Below are 24,905 nucleotides of genomic sequence, written 5' to 3'. Positions count from 1 at the left end.
TGCTGTTATCAACAGGTGAAAACTTATATATAAAAATAGCTAGATATTTCCCACATGTCCCTCCCAGTTTTCCTGCTGTTAATAAAAAGTTTGGGACTAGTGAGAACTCCTGGAATAAAATAAAAGTAGGAAGTTGCTTCATTGGCTTTTCTCTGTAGGGTAAACTATGGCCATGGAAAATTGCACTCTGGATTGAATCATGAATGTATAGATATCTTTAAACTGTCTCACTGATATTCTTAAATCACACAATGGTCATGTTACAGCTTAACTGCACTGGAGAAGCAGCTAAAGGGACTATTTGCCAAGAAGCTTCTAGCAAATCATTTTTACAAACAGGACTCTACTCCTAATTGGACAATTCTAGAGCATAAACAGCATATCTACTGGTAAGCTTGGCAAATTTGTGTGAACTCTTTATTGATTTAGGATATATTCCATATTGCTTCTCACTCAAATTCTTAAAAAAAATCATTTTTTACTCATTTATCTACCAAATTCACAGAAAACTCAACAGATGAAAGGGTCCTATCACCAAACACAAGTGTGATTTGCAAAAGGTGAGATCCTGTATTTTCAAAATGTTTCCTGTGCTCTCTTACGCTTACTATTTCATAGTACAGCAACACCTCCTTCACAACGACTGGTGATCATGTTACCAATTTCTGTCCATGTATCTGAATGAGGGTTATAAACTTCAACTGAGTCCAAGGTACCTGGGGCCAAGAAATCGTGGCTGGAAGACCGACCTCCAGAAACATACAGAAGCCCGTTGACTGCCACAGCACACATGCCTGCTCTAGGCACTTTCATTGAAGCAACTTCAACCCACTTTTCCTGGATAAGAGAAAAAAAGAAGTTAGCAGTGCCATAACATGGTAACAGAGAAAACTGCTGAGAAATTAGATACTCTGGTTCTTTTTTAAAATTTTTATTCTTTTAATATTTTTATTTATTTATTTATTTACGCTGTGCCGGGTCTTAATTTCGGCACGCAGGGATCTTCGTTGCAGCACTCGAGATCTTTTAGTTGCGGCATGCGAACTCTTAGTTGTGGCATACATGTGGGATCTAGTTCCCCGACCAGGGATGGAACCTGGGCCCCCTGCATTGGGAGTACTGAGTCTTACCCACTGGACCACCACGGAAATCCCTCTGGTTCTTTTTACATGTTTAAATTTCAAACTCACAATCCAGTCATATAAGTATATAGAACATTTTAAATTGAAGTTTAAAGTAGTGAATCTAGAGGAAAGTAATGAAAAATATATCTGTGATTAATTATAAATTATGGTCACCAGGAGATAATCTAGAAATTTACCAGAGAAGTCTGGAAGGACTTTTTAAAATCTTTAATATAATAGGTCTTATAAATCTCCAAGAGAACAATACAGTAAACAACACTGGCCAAATTTATTTGAACATGGATTCCTTTTTTCAAGGACCATCTAGTGCAGTTAGTAATGTGCAAAACATATTTTCAGAAAGGTAGTACAGATCAGGGATTGGAAACTAGGGCCTATTTTTGTAAGCCTACAAACTAAGAATGATCTTTCCATATTGAAAGGTTATTTAAGGGACTTCCATGGTGGTCCAGTGGCTAAGACTCCGTGCTCCCAATGCAGGGGGCCCGGGTTTGATCCCTGGTCAGTGAACTAGATCCTACATGCCGCAACTAAGAGTTCACGTGCTGCAACTAAAATCCCATGTGCCACAACTAAAGAACCTGCATGCCGCAACTAAAGATCCCGCATGCTGCAACTAAACATCTCGCATGTAGCAACGATGATCCCACATGCCACAACTAAGACCCAACGCAGCCAAATAAATAAATAAATATTTTAAAAAACGGTTTATTAAAAAAAAACAATATGGAAAAAGAAGAGATTGTATGTGGCCCCCAAGGCCTAAAATGTTTACTATCCGGCCTTTTAATAGAAAGTTTGCTAACTTCTGGTATGCATTATTCACTGAAGAAATTTCAATAAGCTGCTATATCCAAAATGACTGTAAAGTCTTACTCCAGGGAAAATGTCTATACCCAGAAAACAGGAAAGCTAATAAAGGTCCTGAGAAGTAAGAGAGAAAAGAATAAGTTTCCAGATTAAAAAAAAAGAATCTGAAAATAAAGCATATGATGAACAAAGTTTATAAAGTCATAAAAGATGAAAAAAGATTATTCATCAGTGCTAGAGAGTGAACTTTCTGAGGAGAGCAACTTAATGAGCTTTACATCCCAGTACCCAGTATAGAACCAGCACATTATAGATGCTGATCTGAACTTAAATGAAATTCTGAAATACTAACACCAGGGACAATCCTTTGAAATTGAAGGACCGTATTAAACTTGAAGGTTATTTGATTATATGAAATTACAGAATACATCACAAAGTTTTCACAGCTGAAAAAATACTCATTTTAAAAGATAGATACATTCACAAAAATATCTATAGCTGGTTAAGATAAATCAGGATGTTGGGTTTATGTTTATCATTAGGGAGAGCTAACCTTTGCTCCCCTACAAAAATGGCTCTGGACCAGAAGAGTAAGGGAATCATGGGGCTCATTCAGTAATGTTTATCTTCCATTTCTATCAGTGTATTAACTACAATTTGCTTTTTATTTTGAGTCCCCTCAAAATAAACTCTGTAAAACCAGAAACATGTTTTATATTATCTTTAGGGTTTGAATCTATAATGTAGGACTTTAGTAGACAGTAAATAACAATAACATTTCAGATTTATGCATGAAAAACCAAGGTAACATTACTGATAAGCACTTAACTTTGAAATGAAAATCTATTCATTTTTAGCCATATAGAAACATTAGCAAGAGAATGTGCCCTCAGAAAGTTCACTTTCTCTATTCCCCCCATATAATAGAGACCACTTAGAAAGTGAAAGGAACCTGAAATATCACCAAAGTTTGAAACTTGTCACACATGAGAATCAAAATTATGCTTTACAACAAAACAAAAATTCTACTTTTGCCATTTCTATTCAAGATTATACTGGAGGGTCTAGCCAGGGCAATTAGAAAAGAAAATGAAATAAAAGCCATCCAGACTGGAAAGGAAAAAATAAAATGATCTCTAATTATAGATGACATGATCTTGTACATAGAAAATCCTAAGGAATCCACAAAAACTTATTAGAGTACAAGTGCTGCAAGGTTTCAGGATATAAGATGAATATACAAAAATTGATCAAATTATTTTACACTAGGAATGAAAAAAGCTGAACATGAAATTAAGAAAATTCAATTTACAATAGCATCAAACATAATAAAATATTTAGGAATAAGTTTAACCAACAAAATGCAGGATACTGAAAACTATAAAACACTGTTGAAACAAATTGAAGAAGACCTAAATAAATGGAAAGACATCCCATGTTCAAGATGAAAAGACCTAATATTGTTAAGATGGCAATACTCCCCAGATTGATCTCAGATTCAATGTAATCCCTATCAAAACACTGCTGGCTTCTTGGTAGAAACTGACAAGCTGATCCTAAAATTCATATGGAATTCAAGGGACCCAGAACAGCCAAACCAACTTTTTTTTGTGTGTGTGTGGCACGCGGGCCTCTCACTGCTGTGGCCTCTCCCGTTGTGGAGCACAGGCTCCGGATGTGCAGGCTTAGCGGCCATGGCTCATGGGCCCAGCCGCTCCGTGGCATGTGGGATCTTCCCGGACCGGGGCATGAACCCGTGTCCCCTGCATCGGCAGGCGGACTCTCAACCACTGCGCCACCATGGAAGCCCCAAACCAACTTTTAAAAAGAAATTCCAAGTTGGAGGACTCACAATTTCTGATTTCAAACCACAGAGCTACAGTAAGTAAGACAGTGTGGTACTGGCATAAGGATAAACATATAGATAAATGAATAGAATTAAGAGTCCAGAAAAAACCCCTCACATTTACGGTCAACTGATTTTCAACAAAGATACCAAGACAATCAAATGGAAAAGAGTCTTTTCAACAAATGGTGCTGGGACAACTGGTTACTGCATGCAAAAGAATGAAGGTGGACCTCTTCCTCACACCATATACAAAAATTAACTCAAAAATTAATTAAAGACCTAAATATAACTGTAAAACTTAAAAAAAAGAGTAGGCATAAATCTTCATGATCTTGAATTAAGCAATGGTTTCTTAGTTATAACACCAAAAGCACAAGCAACAAGCAAAAAAAATAAATTGGACATTAAAATTAAAAACTTTTGTGCTTCTAAGAATACCATCAAGAAAATGAAGAAAACCATAGGATGGGAAAACAATTTTGCAAGTCATATATCTGACAAAGGACTTGCATCTAGAATATATAAAGAACTCATATCTCAGTAATTAAAAGACAAATAATCCATTTTAAAATGGACAAAAGTAGAACAGATTTTTCTTCAAAGAAGGATAAATGACCAATAAGCACATAAAAGATGCTCAACCTGGTCTTCCCTGGTGGCGCAGTGGTTTAGAGTCCACCTGCCGATGCAGGGGACACAGGTTCGTGCCCCGGTCCAGGAAGATCCCACATGCCGCAGAGCGGCTGGGCCTGTGAGCCGTGGCCGCTGAGCCTGCGCGTCCGGAGCCTGTGCTCCGCAATGGGAGAGGCCACAACAGTGAGAGGCCCGCATAGAGCAAAAAAAAAAAAAAAAAAAGCTCAACCTAATTAACCATCAGGAAAGTACAAGTCAAACCACAATGAAATACCAATCCACACCTACTAGGTCAGCTATAATAAAAAAAGATAAATAATAAGCATTAGATGTAGAGAAATTAGAACTCTCATATACTGCTTGTGGTTATGTAAAATGGTATAGCCCCTTTAGAAAACAACCTGGCAGTGTCCCAAAAGGTTAAACATAGAGTTACCATATGACCTAGCAATTCCACACCTAGGTATATTCCCAAGAGAAATGAAAACAGTCAGTCCGCAAAAAAAACATGTACACAAATGTCCATAGCAGCACTGTTCATAATAGCCAAAACACTGCAACAACTTGTGTTTGGTTTGTGAATTATTTTTCAATAAAAAAAATAAAAATAAAAATCCTTTCTACTTAAAAAGAGAAAAAAGTAAATTTAAAAACCTTTAGGTTTTGAACGTTTTAATAACCAAAACTAGTTTAAGAACCATAAAATTCAAATAACACTAATCCATATTTCATAAAATATGTTCCCTGAAACACTTTTCTCCCCCAAGATGTTTCACAAACAAAGGCAAGGGTTGTGTGGTCAATTAAATTTGAGAGACATAGCATAAAGATTCATGAAGTACATTATTTAATAAATTGTGTAAAGAAGTCCTGTAAGAAACTTATTCAACTTTGTTTAATCCAACTTTCCCTAAGTATAACTGACCAGGGCAACTCGTGTTACCAAATTCCTATTAACAATGCAAAAAAATAGTATTCCATGGCAATTAATTTAGAAAAAATTTGTCTAACCTATAAGTCTATGGCATAACACACCTTGTACTTCCATTATCCAAGCACTTAATAAACTGTAATGCAATTGTTTGTCTATATATTTCTCTATATTCCCCACTAGAATGTAGGCTTCTTGAGAGCTGGGGCCTTATATATTTAGTTTGCCTTTGTTTCCCCAGGTCTGTAAGTATTTGTGAATGAATAAATGGACTAATAAACAAATGCATGGTAGAACAGTGACTCAATGAAGATACAACCTACTTTCTCTTCTTTTCCTAGCATAATTGCATCAACCTAGTAAACTGAGGGCATGAGAGAATAATGGGGCGCTCATATGGGCAATGATAAGATGCGTAATATGCAGAGGTGGCAGGTGGAGAAGACAGCTAGTATGATAGGTAGATTTGTTTCATTGAACAAATAAGTAAATAGAGAATACCAGGAGCCAAGTTTTTAACTGATAGAGAAGGTATTTACAAACATGGGAATGGCGAAGGCCTGAAAGAATCTGAGGTATACTGGAATTGGTGCTATCATGGTTTTGTAACATGGTTTTATAACATATATGCACAGATATAGAAATACTTATAAATGAATATGTGTGTGAAAACAGATATACACACATATACATTTACTATTTGTGTTAAGCTGTTTACTGAAAATACCTAGAAGCAACAATACCCCAGTAGCAATGAGTACTCTGAGTGCCTAATCTTGGTTTCTAAATACTATCCTTCACTAAGAGGAACTAATGCTTCTTGGAGAAATGACTGATCCCAGGGCCAGATCAGAGAAGTATAAACTTTCTTGTACTTGAAATATTTTATTATGCCAGATAGTAAAGAAATGCTCAGTGAATGATGGAATCATGTTAAAAGGACGGAAACAGAATGGATTTCCACTTTCAGTCATGATAGAGTAATTGTTACCAAACTTGCCCTCCTACCATAAAGACCTAGAAAACTCAACAAACTATATGAAATAAAGTCCTCAGACAATGGACAACAGGCAATGAAAAACTGTGATTCAGAAAAAGAAACAAACAAGGTGAGCTCCATGGTTGTCCAGGCTTTCTGCCTGGAGAGCTTTGTGAATAGCAGTACAGGAGGGAATCCCAAGCAGAGTATGAAGGTCAGCTGATCTAGGAGACAGAAATCAGAGTTTAGAGAGGATGATGCAGTTGAGATTTGCAAGGAAGAGTGCTAGAGGACAGAGGTTCCCCTGAGTCTGGCTGAATACTCCTAAACTATGCATGCATAAAATGAGACTCTATGAAAGAAAATAAAAATAATGAAAAATAAAAATAAAAACAACAAAGGAAAAGTTTAAAAAATGTTTTAAAGTGGAAAAAAAAGAAAAAAAAATGAGACCCTATGAGAACAGTCAAAAAACAACTAATAGGAGGATGTGACATAGTTAGACATATATTTGGTCTCTGACCCCAGTTCTTGACACAGAGCTCCTAAATCCCTTGGAATTTCCTGGGTGATAGGAATGTCTCCTCCTTAATAAGGCAACCCTTGGTAGGATCCTGTATAACCTCAGGATGGGAGCCTTTTACCAGAAAGATCAAGCCCAGATTAGAAGCTTGGAATGTTCAGTCAATACCCTATCATCCAGGGAGAAGAGAGGGGCTGGAGGTTGAAATAATAATTGATCATGCCTATGTGTGATGAAGCCTCCATAAAAATCCCTAAACTATGGGGTCTGGAGAACTTCTGGTTTGATGACCACATCCACATGCCAGGAAAGTGATACCCCAAACTTCACCAGGGCAGAAACCTATAATCAAGACCCTTCTGGATCTTGCCATATGTACCTCTTCATCTGGCTATTCATTTGTACCCTTTATAATAATATAGAATATAAAAATTATATATTCTTTTCTATTCTATATTATATTCTATTATTCTATATTTATAATAATATATAATATCCTTTATAATAAACTGGTAATAGTTAAGTAAAGTGTTTCCCTGAGTTCTGTGAGCCATTATGGTGAATTATTGAACCTGAGGAAGGGATCATGGGAACCCTTAATTTGTAAACAAGTCAGTGGTTAACCTGAGGACTGGTGTCTAAAGTGAGGGGCAGTCTTGTGGGACTGAGCCCTTAACCTGTGGGATAGTTAGTGTCAGAACTGAACTGACTTGTAGGACACCCAGTTGGTGGTGTCCACAGAGAATTGGAGAAGAGCTTGGTGTGGAAAACCCACACATTTGGTGTCAAAATATTGTGAGCAAAGAAACAGTTTTCCTTTAGAGGAGTTGTAAGCTTAACAATTCTCAGAGCTCACACAAGACTGGATGATATTCTAGTTGTTGTTTTTTTATATCTTTATTGGAGTATAATTGCTTTACAATGTTGTGTTATTTTCTGCTGTACAACAAAGTGAATCAGCTATATGTATACATATATCTCCATATCCCCTCCCTCTTGTGCCTCCCTCCCACCCTCTCTATCCCAACCCTCTAGGTCATCAAAAAGCATCGAGCTGATCTCCCTGTGCTATGCCGCAGCTTCCCACTAGCCATCCATTTTACATTTGGTAGTGTATATATGTCAATGTTACTCTCTTATTTTGTCCCCACTTCCCCTTCCCCCTCAGGGTCCTCAAGTCCATTCTCTACATCTGCGTCTTTATGATATTCTAGTTTTGACAAGCCAAAATGAAGAGACCTTGTTGAACAGCTAGGGCATACAGTAGAGAGTCAAGAAGGGCCATACTTCAGTGGTAGGGCTAAACTATACCTAAAAGACCTAGATCTTCTAGACCTTCCCTACAAAGCTTAAAAACAAGTCTCAAATAAATCAATCTTATTTGCAAAAAATTTAACTGCCTATCAAAACTAAACTCAACACTTATTATAGGAAGAAGACAAAATCCAAATACTCAACAACATAACATTTACAATGTCCAACATCCAATCAGTTACTAGAAATGTGGAAAAGCAAAAACACTCTGACTTAAACCAGGAAGAAAAATTTCAACAGATACAGATCCAAAAATGACAAGATAATAGAATTAGCAGACAAGAACTTTAAAACAGACATCATAAATATATTCAAGGATCTAAAAGAAAACATGAAAATGATGAGGAGAGAAATGGAAGACATTTAAAAAGCAACAACCAAAAAAGATCTTCTAGAGCTAAAAAATATAATATCTGAAATGAAAATTTTCCTAAATGGAATTAGACACTGCAAATTAAAAGTTTAGACATTGATTAATGAACTTGAAGACACAACAAGAGAAACTATCCAAACTGAAGCACAGAGAACAAAGTTTCAGTTATGCAGGATGAGTAAGTTCTAGCAATCTAATGTACAGCATGGTGACTATAGTTAATAATACTATATATATATATATATATATATATATATATATATTTCTTTTTTGTGTGTGTGTGGTACGCAGGCCTCTCACTGTTGTGGCCTCTCCCGTTGCGGAGTACAGGCTCCGGACGTGCAGGCTCAGCGGCCATGGCTCACGGGCCTAGCCGCTCTGTGGCACGTGGGATCTTCCCGGACCGGGGCACGAACCCCTGTCTTCTGCATCGGCAGGCAGACTCTCAACCACTGTGCCACCAGGGAAGCCGCTATATTGTATACTTGAAATTTACTAAGAAGGCCGATCTTAAGTGCTCTCACCACACACATTAAAAAAAAGGAGGGCTTCCCTGGTGGCGCAGTGGTTGAGAGTCCGCCTGCCGATGCAGGGGACACAGGTTCGTGCCCCGGTCCGGGAGGATCCCACATGCCGCGGAGCAGCTGGGCCCGTGAGCCATGGCCGCTGAGCCTGCGCGTCCAGAGCCTGTGCTCCCCAACGGGAGAGGCCACAACAGTGAGAGGCCCGTGTACCACAAAAAAAAAAAAAAAAAGGAAAAGGGAGCTATGTGAGTTGATGGGTATGTTAACTAGCTTGATTGTGATAATCATTTCACAGTGTATACGTATAGCAAAACATCACACTGTACACCTTAAAATCATACAATTTTTATTTGTCAATTATACCTCAGTAAAGCTGTAAAACAAAACCAACAAAAACAAACTGGAGTACAGAGAGAAAAAGGATGGGAAAAAATTAACAGAGCCTCAGTGACCTATGGGGCAATATCAAGTGGCCTTACATGCATGTTACTTAAGTCCCAGAAAGACAGCAGGAGAATATTTGAAGAAATAAGGCGGAAAACATTCCAATCTGATGGAAGCTATAATTCCATAGATTCAAGAAGTTCAATGAATTCCAAGCAGGTTAAACACCAAAATCCAACAAGACATACCATATTCAAATTACTGGAAGTCCATGATAAAGAGAAAAATCTTAAAAACTGTCAAAGAGGGACTTCCCTGATGGCCCAGTGGTTAAGAATCCATCTTGCAATGCAGGGGACAGCAGTTCGATCCCTGGTGGAACTAAGAGCCCACATGCCACAGGGCAACTAAGCCCGCCCATAGCAACTACTGAGCCTGGGCACCACAACTAGAGAGAAGCCCGCGCACTACAATGAAAAGCCCATATGCCACAACTAAGACCTGATACAGCCAAAAAATAAATAAATATTTTTAAAAAAAACTGTCAAAGGAAAAAAAAAGACATTACATACATGGGGGAACAAGGATAAGAATGACTACTGACTTCTCATCAGAAACAATGCAAGAAGTAACACAACATTGTAAATCAACTATATTCCATTAAAAATTATTTTTAAAAAAGGGGCTTCCCTGGTGGCGCAGTGGTTGGGAGTCCGCCTGCCGATGCAGGGGACACGGGTTCGTTCCCCGGTCTGGGAGGATCCCACATGCCGCAGAGCGGCTGGGCCTGTGAGCCATGGCTGCTGAGAACTGCGTGTCCGGAGCCTGTGCTTCGCAACGGGAGAGGCCACAACAGTGAGAGGCCCGCATACCGCAAAAAATAATAATAATAATAAAAATTATAAAAAAAAGAAACAATGCAAGAAGATAAGTAAACAACAATGTTAAGTGATGGGGGAATAAAAGAACAACCTAAAATTCTATACTCAGCAAAATATCTCTCAAAAATGATGGTAGAAAAATAGTTTCAGAAAATGAAAGCTTAGAGAATCATTGCCAGCAGACCAGCACGAAAAGAAATATTAAAGGAAGTTCTTCAAGCTAAAAGAAAATGATAAGAGATAGAAACTTAGTTGTACACAATGACTAGAACTAGAAATGGTAAATATATGCATAACTATGAAATATTTTCTCATTAAAATTTACTTATATATAATTGACTGTTTAAGCAAATATAACAACAACATATTGTGGGGTCTACTAAATATATAGTAGTAAAATGTACAATAGCACAAAGGATGGAAGGGAGAAATGTAAGTATGTTTTTGTAAGTTTCTTACATTAAAAGTGAAGTGCAGGACTTCCCTGGTGGCGCAGTGGTTAAGAATCCACCTGCCAATGCAGGGGACATGGGTTCAAGCCCTGGTCTGGGAAGATCCCACATGCCGCAGAGCAACTAAGTCTGTGCGCCACAACTACTGAGCCTGAGCTCTAGAGCCCACGAGCCACAACTACTGAGCCTGCGTGCCACAGCTACTGAAGCCCGCGCACCTAGAGCCCGTGCTCCGCAACAAGAGAAGCCATCACGATGAGAAGCCCGCACACCACAACAAAGAGTAGCCCCTGCTCGCTGCAACTAGAGAAAGCCCATGCACAGTAACGAAGACCCAATGCAGCCAAAAAATAAATAAATAAATACATACATACATACATACATACATACATACATACATACATACATAAAAATTCTTTAAAAAAAAGTGAAGTGGTAAATCATTAGAGAAATGCAAATCAAAACCACAATGAGGTATCACCTCATACCAGTCAGAATGGCCATCATCAAAAAATCTACAAACAATAAATGCTGCAGAGGGTGTGGGGAAAAGGGAACCTTCTTGCACTGTTGGTGGGAATGTAAATTGATACAGCCACTATGGAGAACAGTATGGAGGTTCCTTAAAAAACTAAAAATAGAACTACCATACGACCCAGCAATCCCACTGCTGGGCATATACCCTGAGAAAACCATAATTCAAAAAGATACATGTACCACAATGTTCATTGCAGCACTATTTACAATAGCCAGGACATGGAAGCAACCTAAATGTCCATTGACAGATGAATGGATAAAGAAGATGTGGTACATATATACAATGGAATATTACTCAGCCATAAAAAGGAACAAAATTCAGTCATTTGTAGTGAGGTGGATGGACCTAGAGTCTGTCATACAGAGTGAAGTAAATCAGAAAGAGAAAAATACCGTATGCTAACACATATATAGGGAACCTAGAAAAATGGTACTGATGAACCTAGTGGCAGGGCAGGAATAGAGACACAGATGTAGAGAACGGACTTGTGGACACAGGGCGGGAAGGGTAAGCTGGGACGAATTGAGAGAGTAGCATTGACACATATACACTACCAACTGTAAAATAGACAGTGGGAAGCTGCTGTATAGCACAGCGAGATCAGGTTGGTGCTATGTGACGACCTAGAGGGGTGGAATGGGGAGGGTGGGAGGAAGGCTCAAGAGGGAGGGGATATATGTATACATATAGCTGATTCACTTTGTTGTATAGCAGAAGCTAACAAAACACTGTCAAGCAATTATTTATTTATTTATTTATTTATTTATTATTATTTTCTGTGGTACGCGGGCCTCTCACTGTTGTGGCCTCTCCCGTTGCGGAGCATAGGCTCCAGATGCGCAGGCCCATCGGCCATGGCTCACGGGCCCAGCCGCTCCGCGGCATGTAGGATCTTCCCGGACTGGGGAACGAACCTGTGTCCCCTGCATTGGCAGGCGGACTCTCAACCACTGCACCACCAGGGAAGACCTGTAAAGCAATTATAATCCAATAAAGATGTAAAAAAAAAAAAAAAGTGAACTGGTATGATATTATTTGAATGTAGATGTAATGTGTTAAAATACCTATTATATATAATGCAAACCCAAAAGCAACCACTAAGAAAAAGGGTGAAGAGATATAGTTAATTGGACAAAAGAAATAAAATGGAATACTAAAACAATAACAATATAAAGACAGAAAAGGGGACTTCTCTGGTTGTCCAGTGGTTAAGACTCTGTGCTTCCACTGCAGGGGGTGTGGGTTCGATCCCTGCTTGGGGAACTAAGATCCCAACATGCCGTGTCGTGCAGCCAAAAAAAAAAGACAGAAAAGAGGAAAAAACAAGGATGGATTGTGTAAATAGAAAAGCAGCAAAATAAGAGTCTAAAAACCAACTGTAGGGCCTCCCTGGTGGCGCAGTGGTTGAAAGTCCGCCTGCGGATGCAGGGGATACGGGTTCGTGCCCCGGTCTGGGAGGATCCCATATGCCGCGGAGCGGCTGGGCCCGTGAGCCATGGCCGCTGGGCCTGCGCGTCCGGAGCCTGTGCTCCGCAACGGGAGAGGCCACGACAGTGAGAGGCCCGCATACCGCAAAAAGAAAAAAAAAAAAAAAAAAAAAAAAAAAAAAAAAAACCAACTGTATCTATAATTACATTATATATAAATAGTAAAAATTCTAAGGACCCCATTTGAAAGTCAGAGATTGTCAAATTGTAGGAAAAAACAGACCACAACTATGTGTTATCTTACAAGAGATGTAGTTTTTAAAGACATAGATTTAAAGTAGAAGGAAAGAAAAAAATACACAATGCAAATACTGATCAAAAGATAGCTTGGCTACCTTAATATTAGACAAAATAGACTTCAGAGCAAAGAATACTGCCAGAGATAAAGAAAAACATTTCATGGCTATAAAAAGATCCATTCAGGGCTTCCCTGGTGGCGCAGTGGTTGAGAGCCCGCCTGCCGATGCAGGGGACATGGGTTCGTGCCCCGGTCCGGGAAGATCCCACATGCTGTGGAGCAGCTGGGCCCGTGAGCCATGGCCGCTGAGCCTGCGCATCCGGAGCCTGTGCTCCGCAATGGGAGAGGCCACAACAGTGAGAGGCCCACGTACCGCAAAAAAAAAAAAAAAAAAGATCCATTCATCAAGAAGACACAATAATCAATGTATACACATTTAATAACGGAGATTCAAAATATGTGAAGCAAAACCTGACGGGAATGAAAGGAGAAACAGGCAAATCCATAATTACAGATAGAGATTTCAACACTTCTTCCTTAGTAATTGACAAAACAATTGAACAAATTAGAAAAACTAGGGAAGAGAATTCCCTGGCAGTCCAGTGGTTAGGACTCTGCACTTCCATTGCAGGGTGCATGGGTTCAATCCCTGGTCAGGGAACTAAGATCCCACAAGCCTCACCGTGTGGCCAAAAAAAAAAAAAGAAAGACCAGAAAAGACCTGAATGCTAACCAAGTTGACCTAACTGACATTTATAGAACACTCTTCTCAACAACAGCAGAATACAAATTCTTTTCAGGTGCACGTGAAACATTTACCAAGACAGAAATCACATAAAATATGCTCTTTGATCACAGTAGAATTATATTAAAGCAATAACATAAAGATATCTAGAGAATCCCCAAATATTTGGAAATTAAATAAAATACTTGTAACAACTCATTGGTCAGAGAAGAAATTACCAGGGAAATTAAAAGCTATTTTGAGGTAGATGCTAACTAAAATACAATATATCAAAATGTGTGGGATGCAGTTAAAGCAGTGCTTGAAAACAATTTAGAGCTTTAAAAATTTATATTCTAGAAAAAGAAAGGTCTAAAAATCAATCATCTGAGTTTCTACTTTAAGAATCTAGAAAAAGGAGAGCAAATTGAACCCAAAAGAAATAGAAGAAAGGAAAGAAATAGTAATAATAACAGAAATCAATGAAATAGAAAATGGACAATCAATGACACCAAAAGTTGATTCTTTGAAAAGAAAAAAAAAAGAGGGAAAAAAACCTATAAATAATATCATGAATGAAAGAATACACAGCACTACAGATCTTACAGACATTAAAAGAGTAACAGGGGCTTCCCTGGTGGCGCAGTGGTTGGGAGTCCGCCTGCCGATGCAGGGGACACGGGTTCGTGCCCGGGTCCGGGAGGATCCCACGTGCCGCGGAGCGGCTGGGCCCGTGAGCCATGACCGCTGAGCCTGCATGTCCGGAGCCTGTGCTCTGCAACAGGAGAGGCCACAGCAGTGAGAGGCCCGTGTCCAGCAAAAAAAAAAAAAAAAAAAGAGTAACAGGACACTAAACAATTGAAATCATCCAACCTACCTCTTCAAAGGAATATTTTTCTACAGTGTGAAGAGCATCTTGTGTCTCATTCCACCCTCCAATAGAATAGATGCAGTCGTTGAGTGCAGCCACCCCGAGGTATGCTCTTCTAGTTCCCATTGGAGGAAGTGGGGACCAACGCTTGGAAAGTGGATCATAAACTTCAAAAGAACGAAGCTCTATTCCTTCATTGCTGATGCCCCCAATCACATAAATTAAACCTGGAAATGGAATATTTTTGCTCAGATGCTATAGAAAATAGGATACAAATAATTATAAAAAGTAATAATTGTGATTTAAGTTTGCTATCTGATATTATACTTAATGCAGGGCTTACAATATTCTTTCCAGAGAGAAAATTGACTTCTGTCTAGTTTATCACAGCTCTCATTTAAGCATGTTACAAAGAACTAGGGGTATGAATTTAAAGTGGCATTGAATTTTCAAAGAACTTAATGATGCTATAAGAAAACAATTTGTCAGACAAGGATTTCTGATCCTATTGTTTGCTTAATGATCTCAAGTTCCAGATCCACTGCTACCACATATAGGTAAAAAAGGATGGGGAGAAGGATTTGTTCCCCCTTAAAAACTGCCATACACTTAAACTGGGAATGACATGACCCTGTTGGTGACAACCTAATGGTTGCTCAGATGGACAAAATGAATTTAAATTAGAATAGTTTATGGCTAGATTAAGGTATCAGATACTGTACAGTAGACTGTAATTCACAGAGTTCCTTATTAAATTTAACTTGAAAATAATGGTTCTGACAATCAACAATTATTTTTTTTGAGTGTTACTGTTGTTCCTAGAGGTCTAAAGTGAGAAGTTATAAGGAATGGCATTTTTAAAAAATTTATTTATTTGGCTGCACAGGGTCTTAGTTGAGGCACACAGGATCTTTGTTGCCGCGTGTGGGATCTTTGTTGCGGCATGCGGGATCTTTAGTTTCAGCATGCGGAATCTAGTTCCCTGACCGGGGACTGAACCCATGCCCCCTGCATTGGGAGTGCAGAGTCTTAACCACTGGACCACCAGGGAATTCCCAAGGAATGGCATTTTAAGAAACATGAGCTAAATGTTAGTAAACTTGGGTTCTAGATCCAGCTTTGCTAGTAACCAACTATGAGAAAAGACAACTCACAGCCTCCTGATCTTCAGCTTCCTCATCTAAAAATAAAGGGGTTGAAATAGAGAATCTCCAAGACGCCTCTCTAGCTCTATGATTTTAGATGGGAAGATAAAAATAATAAATAAAAAACAATTAGAGAACATTATAATATTAAGCAATAGAACATAGTCTGCACCATGTAATTTGAGCATTTAGCTGCTAGCAGAAATCTGAGAAGGTACTCAAAAGGCAGAAAGAATTTCAGCTGGGAACAGAGCAGGCTGAATTGTCACATAACAACAGGCAGACTGCTTCCTACTCTACAGGTACATGTAAATCTGTTCTCCAATTCTGGACAGAGAACCAGGTTCTATTTGAGAGTGCTTATTAATTACCTCTCACTGTATAATAGTCAATTACAATTAAAATAACATCTGTATACCACTTTAATATGTAGTACAACATTTTTCAAATCTGTGATAGCATTGTGTGTGTACTGAATCACAATGTACTCTATAAAAAAACACTGAAGAAGCCTATGACACTATGAAGATTGTTTTTGAGAATCTCTCCCTACGTAGAAATATATACTAAGGCCTACAAGGGAGAGAAAATAACAATAATGGATGACAGTTCAAATGCTTATTTTGCTAATTAGGTATTTTTGCCCATCTGGAATTCTTAATTCTAGCTTTGTTTATTTTGAAAAAAAATGATTATTTTGGCAATACAGAAATAAAGATATAAGAGGTTTAAAAATATAAGAGATTAGAAGCAGAATTTCCACACTGTTAGTGTCAATTATTCAAAACTAACAGACATAAAATATACTTTTGTGAAAATAAAGCCTCAAGCTCAGTTTTTAAAAAATATATATTTTCAGGAAAAATATTTTATAAAGCAATTACCTTGCATTTCACAACACCCAAAGTAGTAGCGTGACATAGCCATGTTGCCAACTACTTCCCATTTATTTTCATCGGGATCAAATCGTTCAATGGTGTTCCCTATCTCAGCTCCAACCCAACCACCTGAAACCAAACAGAAAAATATTATTTTTGGAATAAAGGAATTTTATTTATGAAAAACAGCTTAGAGGGACCTCCCTGGCGGTCCAGTGGTTAAGAATCCGCCTTCTAATGCAGGGGATGCTGGTTCGATCCCTGGTCGGGGAACTAAGATCCCACATGCCACGGGGCAACTAAGCTTGCGTGCTCTAGAGCCCACGCGCTATAGCTAGAGAGAAGCCCGCTGGACTAACGGAAGAGCCCGCGCACTGCAATGAAAAGATCCCACATGCCACAGCGAAGGTCCCACGTGCCGCAACTAAGACCCGATGTAGCCAAATAAATAAATAAATATTTAAAAAGAAAAGCACCTTAGAAAACATCTAATCTGACAACTTTATATTATGGATGATTATCATATGGACCAGAGAGGTTATCTGTCCAAAATCACATGAAAAGTTAGAATTTGATTGTAAGTAGAACTTGGGTCTTTTAACTCTCTGCCTAGGTTTCACAAGAGATCTTTTTTTTTTTTTTTTTTTTTAAATATTTGGCTGCATTGGGTCTTTGTTGCTGTGCGTGGGCTTTCTCTAGTTGCAGTGAGCAGGGTCTACTCTTCATTGCGGTGCATGGGCTTCTCATTGCAGTGGTTTCTCTTGTTGTGGAGCATGGCCTCTAGGTGCACAGGCTTCAGTAGTTGTGGCACGTGGGCTCAGTAGTTGTGGCGCACAGACTTAGTTGCTCTGCGGCATGTGGGATCTTGCCAGACCAGGGCTTGAACCCGTGTCCCCTGCATTGGCAGGAGGGTTCTTAACCACTGCGCCACCAGGGAAGCCCTCACAAGAGATTTTTAAAAAATAAAACAAAACAAAAACTTCAATCTATTGCATAGGAAATATGGTACTTTGCAAAACAACTTTTTGAAACAACATCTGTGTATTCAGAATGGTTATCCTAACCATGAAATTTAACTAGTCAGCTAAAATGCTCCCCTAGACATCTCATCTATATTTTATGTCCATCTCCTTATAAGAATTCCATACTTGACAATATCTCCCAAGTAATATAATTTTGAGAATAAGAACTTTTTTTTTTTTTTTTTGCGGTACGCGGGCCTCTCACTGTTGTGGCCTTTCCCGTTGCGAAGCACAGGCTCCGGATGTGCAGGCTCAGCGGCCATGGCTCACGGGCCTAGCCGCTCCACGGCATGTGGGATCTTCCCAGACCGGGGCACGAACCTGTGTCCCCTGCATAGGCAGGTGGACTCTCAACCACTGCACCACCAGGGAAGTCCAAGAATAAGAACTTTTAAAGCTAAAAAGACACAAGTTTCTTATGGGAGGGAAGGAAAATTTCTAAAGTAAGCAGAATTTGACTAAGAATTTAAATAATATTAGATATCCTTAAATTGGAGAGTATAATTACCCAAAGCATAGATAGCCCCATAACACACACACACTCCCAAGCCACAGCGGGGGTGATTCATTGAAGCTACAGTTGTCCACTGTTTAGTAACTGGATCATAGCATTCAGTACAGTCAAAAATCATTGAATCCTTTTCACCTGAGTTAAATAAAAGAGACACATATGAGAAGATTTAGTAATATTAATACCCTAGAACCACAATACAATATTCAGCAGCATTCTGTGTTGTCAGAAATTCAATTATTATGTCTGATTTTATACTATTCTTTAAAATTTATTTGCCCACCAAGTGTTATTTTGAATCCATAACACTGTCATTGATTAAAGCTCACTTAATGAAGCAAAGTGGGCTATTATCTATTTCTAATTCTACCACCCAAACAATCCATGTAATTTTTGAGGATACAATTTGCATTTTAACACTTCTATATTTTCATAGTTCAGATAGCTGGCTCTGCTACAATTTGAGTTTTAATGCAATGCTTATCTAGCAACAAATAGAAAATGAAAAAAACATTTTTAGATACCACTTAAAATAGAATTTTAAAATATACTATACCTAGGAGTAAATCTAATTAAAGATTTATAAGAACTTTATGGATATAATTTATAAATTTTATTTAGATAAAGCTTTAAATTAAGGAATATCTAAATAAATGAAGAGATGTATCATGTTGACGAGTTACAAGTGTCAATGTAAAGATGATTATTCCCAAAATGATTTATAGATTTAACGAAATCCCAGTTTTTAAAAAACCCTTTCTTTCTTTTTTATCGTATTTAAGTACACATAACATAAAATGTACCATGTAAACCATTTTTAAGAATACAGTTCAGTGATGTTAAACACATTCATATTGTTGTACAGCCATCACAACCATCCATTCCCATAATCCTTTTCATCTTGTAAAACTGAAACTCTATACCCATTAAACAATAATTCCCCATTCTCTCCTTCGCCAGCCCCTGGCAACGACCATTATACTTTCTGTCTTTTTGGTTTTGACTACTCCAAGTATCTCATATAAGTGGAATCATACATTATTATTTTTTAAAACAGATTTGATGAACTAATTCTAATTTTTATATGGAAGTATGAAAGACCTAGAATAGCCAAGCATTCCCAAAAAGAATAATAAGGAAAGAGAAAATGCCCTATTAAATAAGCCTATCAGACTTAAAATAGAGCTTTAATAATTAAGATAGGAATAAATAGAGAGACCAGTGGGAAAGAAAGGAAATTCTAGAAACAGATCCACACATATATGATTACTTGGTATTTGACATAGTTTGCATGACAGAGCAGTGGGGAAACAAAGACGCTGGGAATTGGTTATATATATGGGGGGAAAAATGAAACTGGTTCCTTACTAATACTATCCGTAAAAATTCAATTACAGGTGAATTACAGACATAAAAGTAAATGGCAAAACTATAAAATTTTAGAAAACAATAAAGGTATATATCCTCATGACTTTCGAGTAGACAAAGGATTTCTTTAAAAAGATATAAGAAATACTAACCATAAAGGGAAAAAAATAATAGAGTTGGCTACATTAAAATGAAAAACATTCATTTAACAAAAGATACCATAAAAAGAGTAAAAGATGAAGCAGAGGAGTAGGAAAATATATTTGCAGCACATATAATCTTATGAGGGCCTAGAATCCTGATGTATACGAAACCCTTACTGTGCAGAAAAGAGTCACCATAAGGCCTAAAACTGCCTATGGTTAGAAAGGCTTGCTTGTAAGGTTAACCCTTACCTGGAGTCTGGGAACATGGCTAGTAAAAAGTTCCCTACACTCATACAAAATTTTCCCTAAATGATAACAGTGGCTTTTTGCAGTGGTGAAAATGTTCTGGAATTAGTGGTGATGGTTGCACAATTTTGTGAATATACTAAAAACCACTGAACTGTACACTTCAATGGTGAATTTTATGATATGTGAATTATATCTTAATTTTTAAATATAATACTTAGAATATTAACCCAGATATGAATGTATCTAAAAGGAAATAAACTATTGACTGTGATTATCTCTGGGTGGTATGATTACAGTATGGGTGATTTTTATTTTCTTTTTCATATGCTTCAGGTTTACCAAATTTTCTACAGCAAATCTGAATTACTTTGATAAAAAACATTTATTTAAAAATTATATATTAAGTAATATGTTAAGATAATAATGTTTATAGTATTAATAATGGCTAGTAAAGTCATAGCAGTTTTGACAGGCTCCCATTTGTACTTCTGTGGTATCAGGAAAGGGGATACATATATATGGAAGTGTCGCAAAGGACACTGTGACCCTAGGTTAAACAGGAGAGAGTTCACGCAATGCAACTGCTGAAATGTACATAAAAAGAACTATTAGAGTTTTAGCCAAAGATTATATAGAGTTATAGTCTTTATACTGACAGATGGTTATTGCTCAAAACTCTAACTTCTTTGTTAGGATTTTCAGATGCACCATGACACTTATTGATTTAATAAACAGTTTTTGAGTGATGTTTATGTTCCCTCCAAAAGATAAAAATCAAATATTCCCTATATCTCTCTCATTTTAAACTGATGGTATCATAGTTGGAAAATAATAATATGATTGATTTACAGCTTTCAGTATTTTAGAATGACCCATAGAAATAAAGCAAAAAATTTGGCTGTAAAGGTTAGAGATGATCTACCTAGGCTGGTTGCTATAAAGAAAATTATTCAGAAGTAAATATTGATATCAAAGGTGTTAGTATTTATTTCTCTTTAGATCCCTCTCTAATAATTATTTCTCTCCCACATTCAAATCCCCTTTTAAATTTATTCATTAATCATTTTAGAATTTATAGTAATAGTTTCAGAAAACACAGTGATTTTAATCAAGAAATATATCCCAATGTCTAGCTGACATGGTTTTTATACATCCCACTGCTGAGATACTTGGTTAATCTAAAATGATTCATAATGCAGCTCTCAGAATTAAAAAATTTTTTATCACAAATGTTGATCTAAATTTTGGCACCACATTTACATAAACAACTTTTCATTAAAACCATACCTAAGTATTTGCCTTGTAATAAATTACCGTGTCCCTCTGGTATAGAATATTCAATATCTTGTGTTTCCTTTTTCTTTCATTCATTTATTCAATACATATTTATTAAGCACAACTGTATCTACATATACCACATAGTATCTAGCAATATATATAAGGCATATAAGAATGCAGTCAACTTAGAGCTAGAGACTAATAAGGGAAATAAGACATTTTCATTATTACCTCCAATTGCGTAGACCATCCCTCCCAGAACTGCTACTCCCAGTCCACATCGAGCCTGATGAAGTGAAGACACAGTGGTCCAGTACTGGCTAAAGGTGTCAAAACGTTCTACACAACTGAGGGCTCTACTATCGCTCCAACGACCCCCCTGCAACCGAGTATATCCACCTGAATAAAGGAAGGAAAGGAGGTACACAGCAAATCCCTTACTGCTAAATATGGAAATGGTAGTAACAAGAAAAATCTAGCCCTCTATATCTAGACATTCAATATAACTACTGTATAGTAAGTAATAAGTGCTTTAGAGTCTGCCATATATACATCTATTATCCTTAAATGTGCCAGGTCCTGAAAGATTATGGCTTAAATGCAATGAGGTCAACCACAATGTTCTACCACCTGGTCTTGGTTATAATCAAATGTTAGATAAAACATAAATCTAGGAACTGGTTATCTCTCTAGTTAGGAAGTTTCATTGTGACTTCTATTAATGTCTTTTTCAGTTAAATATAGTGAGTTGGGGCTTCCCTGGTGGCGCAGTGGTTCAGAATCTGCCTGCCAATGCAGGGGACACGGGTTCGAGCCCTGTCCCGGGAAGATCCCATGTGCCGCAGAGCAACTAAGCCCGTGCACCACAACTACTGAGCCTGAGCTCTAGAGCCCGCAAGCCACAACTACTGAGCCCACGTGCCACAACTACTGAAGCCCACGCGCCTAGAGCCGGGCTCTGCAATAGGAGAAGCCATGACAGTGAGAAGCCCGCTCACTGCAACGAAGAGTAGCCCCCACTCACCACAACTATAGAAAGCCCACGCACAGCAACGAAGACCCAACACAGCCAAAAAGTAAATTAATTAATTAATAATAAAAAAATAGTGAGTTGAAATCCTTGTTTGACTGCACATCCCATCATTAAAAAAGTTTAGCAAGCACTCAAAAATTACACATTTATATATTATAGTATATATAAAATTATACAATGACATACGTACTAAAAATTATACTATACATAAAGTTTTTGTATATAATAAATTATATTATGTATATAAATCTGGACAATCTGTTGACATATATATCAAATATTGATAAGGTTTAATCCTTTTTTTTAAAAAAAATGGAGGAAATTCTCTGGCAGCCAGTGGTTCCGACGCGGCACTTTCACTGCTGTGGCCCGGGTTCAATCCCTGGTCGGGGAACTAAGATCCTGCAAGCTGCATGGGGTGGCCAAAAAACTACACAACACTACACTACACTACACTAAAATAAAATAAAATAAAAATGGAAAGGTTCATACGATACTCCTATCGGTTATCCTGCATATCCACACTTTGGAGACCACTAGTTTCTATCACCCCTAATGACCATCTAAGACGCTGTGAATAGTTAAAATGTGTGAGATTTATTTTCCTATTTCTCACAAGAATTCAAATATTTAATTTTTTTTTTTCTCGGTACGCAGGCCTCTCACTGCTGCGGCCTCTCCCGTTTCAGAGCACAGGCTCCGGACGCGCAGGTTCAGCGGCCTTGGCTCACGGGCCCAGCCACTCCGTGGCATGTGGGATCTTCCCAGACCGGGGCACGAACCGGAGTCCCCTGCATCGGCAGGCGGACTCTCAACCACTGCGCCACCAGGGAAGCCCCAAATATTTAATTTTTAAAGCAGTATATCTTAGGCAGTTATTTGATAATAATTGGGTATATAAGAACCCAAAGATTTAAATCACAGAATAACAGATGTCAAATAAATAGCTATTTATTCTTAGATATGTCCACTGTACTATATAAATACAATTTCTAAATCTGTAGCCTGTATGTGAAATTAAATATGCCTATCTGACATACCTGCACATTCTGACATGTATGATAACAACAAAAATTTCAAAGGTTTTTATCCTGAAAATAAAGATAATTTCTATCACTTTTTAAAAGGTTCTCACCTACTGCATACAGGTACTTTCTTGCTTTCTTCCGAGGTCGAACCTTAGATGTCTGCAGAAAGCTAGAAAATTTGTTCTCTCTGGGAGATTTGCACACCTCACAGTACTCTTTCAAAAGTGTTTGCAATGCAACACGAAGATTAAAATCGGATATTCCTAAATCAATGTTGAAAAAGACAATGTTTTAATCAATTTTTAAATAATATTGAAAAGACATGTTTCCATGAAAATAAAATACATTTAACAATCAAAAAATGAAAACTCATCATCAAACAATGGAGTATGTTTCCAACAATACCAAGTATTATTTTTCTCACTGCTACTAAAGAATATATACTTTCCTTAAATCAAAGATTGTTTTAAAAAACATGCTTCAGGGGCTTCCCTGGTGGTGCAGTGGTTGAGAGTCCGCCTGCCGATGCAGGGGACATGGGTTCGTGACCCGGTCCGGGAAGATCCCACATGCCACGGAGCAGCTGGGCCCGGGAGCCATGGCTGCTGAGCCTGCGCGCACGGAGCCTGTGCTCCGCAACGGGAGAGGTCACAACAGTGAGAGGCCCGTGTACCGCAAAAAAAAAAAAAAAAAAAAAAGTGTTCAGGAATTTCATACAGGAAAAATTTCCCAAAATGAAATTAAAATTGAACCTTTAAAAGGAAAGGGCGGGGACGTCCCTGTCAGTCCAGTGGTTGGGACTCCACATGTGGGAGCATGGCTTTGATCCCTGGTTGGGGAGCTAGGATCCCGCAAGCTGCAAGGCTCGGCCAAAAAAAAAACAAAAAGGAAAGGGTATATGATATAGTCTAAGGAAAAATGGCAAACTTTAACACAAATCAAGAATAATGGAAGATAATTCTTTAGGCATCTAAGCAGAAAGAGCAAGTCATAAAAAAAAAAAAAGAAAACCATGCCTTACAAACTTGGGGTGGGCTGGGGGAATCATCATAAATTAAGAATATTATGCCCACCCAAATTTCTGTTAAATTAAAAAGCCACAGGCAGAACTTCTCAGATGTGAGAAAAAAAAATCAGGAAATAACATTTATCATGAGCCTTCCTTGAAAAAAATACTTAGTGATGAAATCCAACCAACCAAATGATGAATCAAAACAGAAAGCTCAGGGAATTCCTTGGCAGTCCAGTGGTTAGGACTCGGTGCTTTCACTGCTGTGGCCTGGGTTCAATCCCTGGTCGAGGAACTAAGATCCCACAAGCCCTGCTGTGCCGCCAAAAAAAAAAAAAAAGGTCAGGACTAAAAAGACTATTGTTAAAAAACTGGGAGAGAGCATTAAATCCACTTAAATACAGAACAAAAGCACAGAGCTAGGGGAATCATGATTGAAAAAAATCTATGTAAAGGCTGTGTAAACCTTGAGGGGGGTAGGGAGAAAAATAACAATGCTAATTACCTCATTTTTCTTAGCAGAGAGTCTAAACTTTAAAATTGAAACACAAAATGAAACTATGGTTTCACCTTCTAATGAGT

General features: G+C 37.9%; 1 protein-coding gene across 2 annotated transcripts in view; it reads right to left on the bottom strand.

Annotated features, from left to right (window-relative positions):
* Window positions 1-403: 403 nt before the first annotated feature.
* Window positions 404-24,905, bottom strand: part of IPP (intracisternal A particle-promoted polypeptide) — a 38,456-nt gene continuing 13,954 nt past the window's right edge. For both annotated transcript variants that reach the window (XM_081226019.1, XM_081226018.1), the window contains exons 4-9: window positions 23,422-23,577; window positions 21,485-21,652; window positions 18,210-18,347; window positions 16,686-16,808; window positions 14,663-14,883; window positions 404-837 (exon numbers count right to left, since the gene is read on the bottom strand). In XM_081226019.1, coding sequence (XP_081082145.1) covers window positions 613-837; window positions 14,663-14,883; window positions 16,686-16,808; window positions 18,210-18,347; window positions 21,485-21,652; window positions 23,422-23,577 — 1,031 coding nt within the window. In that variant the 3' untranslated portion in view covers window positions 404-612. The remainder of the gene's footprint in view (window positions 838-14,662; window positions 14,884-16,685; window positions 16,809-18,209; window positions 18,348-21,484; window positions 21,653-23,421; window positions 23,578-24,905) is intronic.

The sequence above is a fragment of the Mesoplodon bidens genome (assembly GCF_964165515.1).
Source record: "Mesoplodon bidens genome assembly, chromosome: 2".
NCBI classification, from domain to species: domain Eukaryota; kingdom Metazoa; phylum Chordata; class Mammalia; order Artiodactyla; family Ziphiidae; genus Mesoplodon; species Mesoplodon bidens.
Note: the sequence above shows the minus strand (reverse complement) of the source record. Positions and strands in the feature narration are given on the sequence as shown.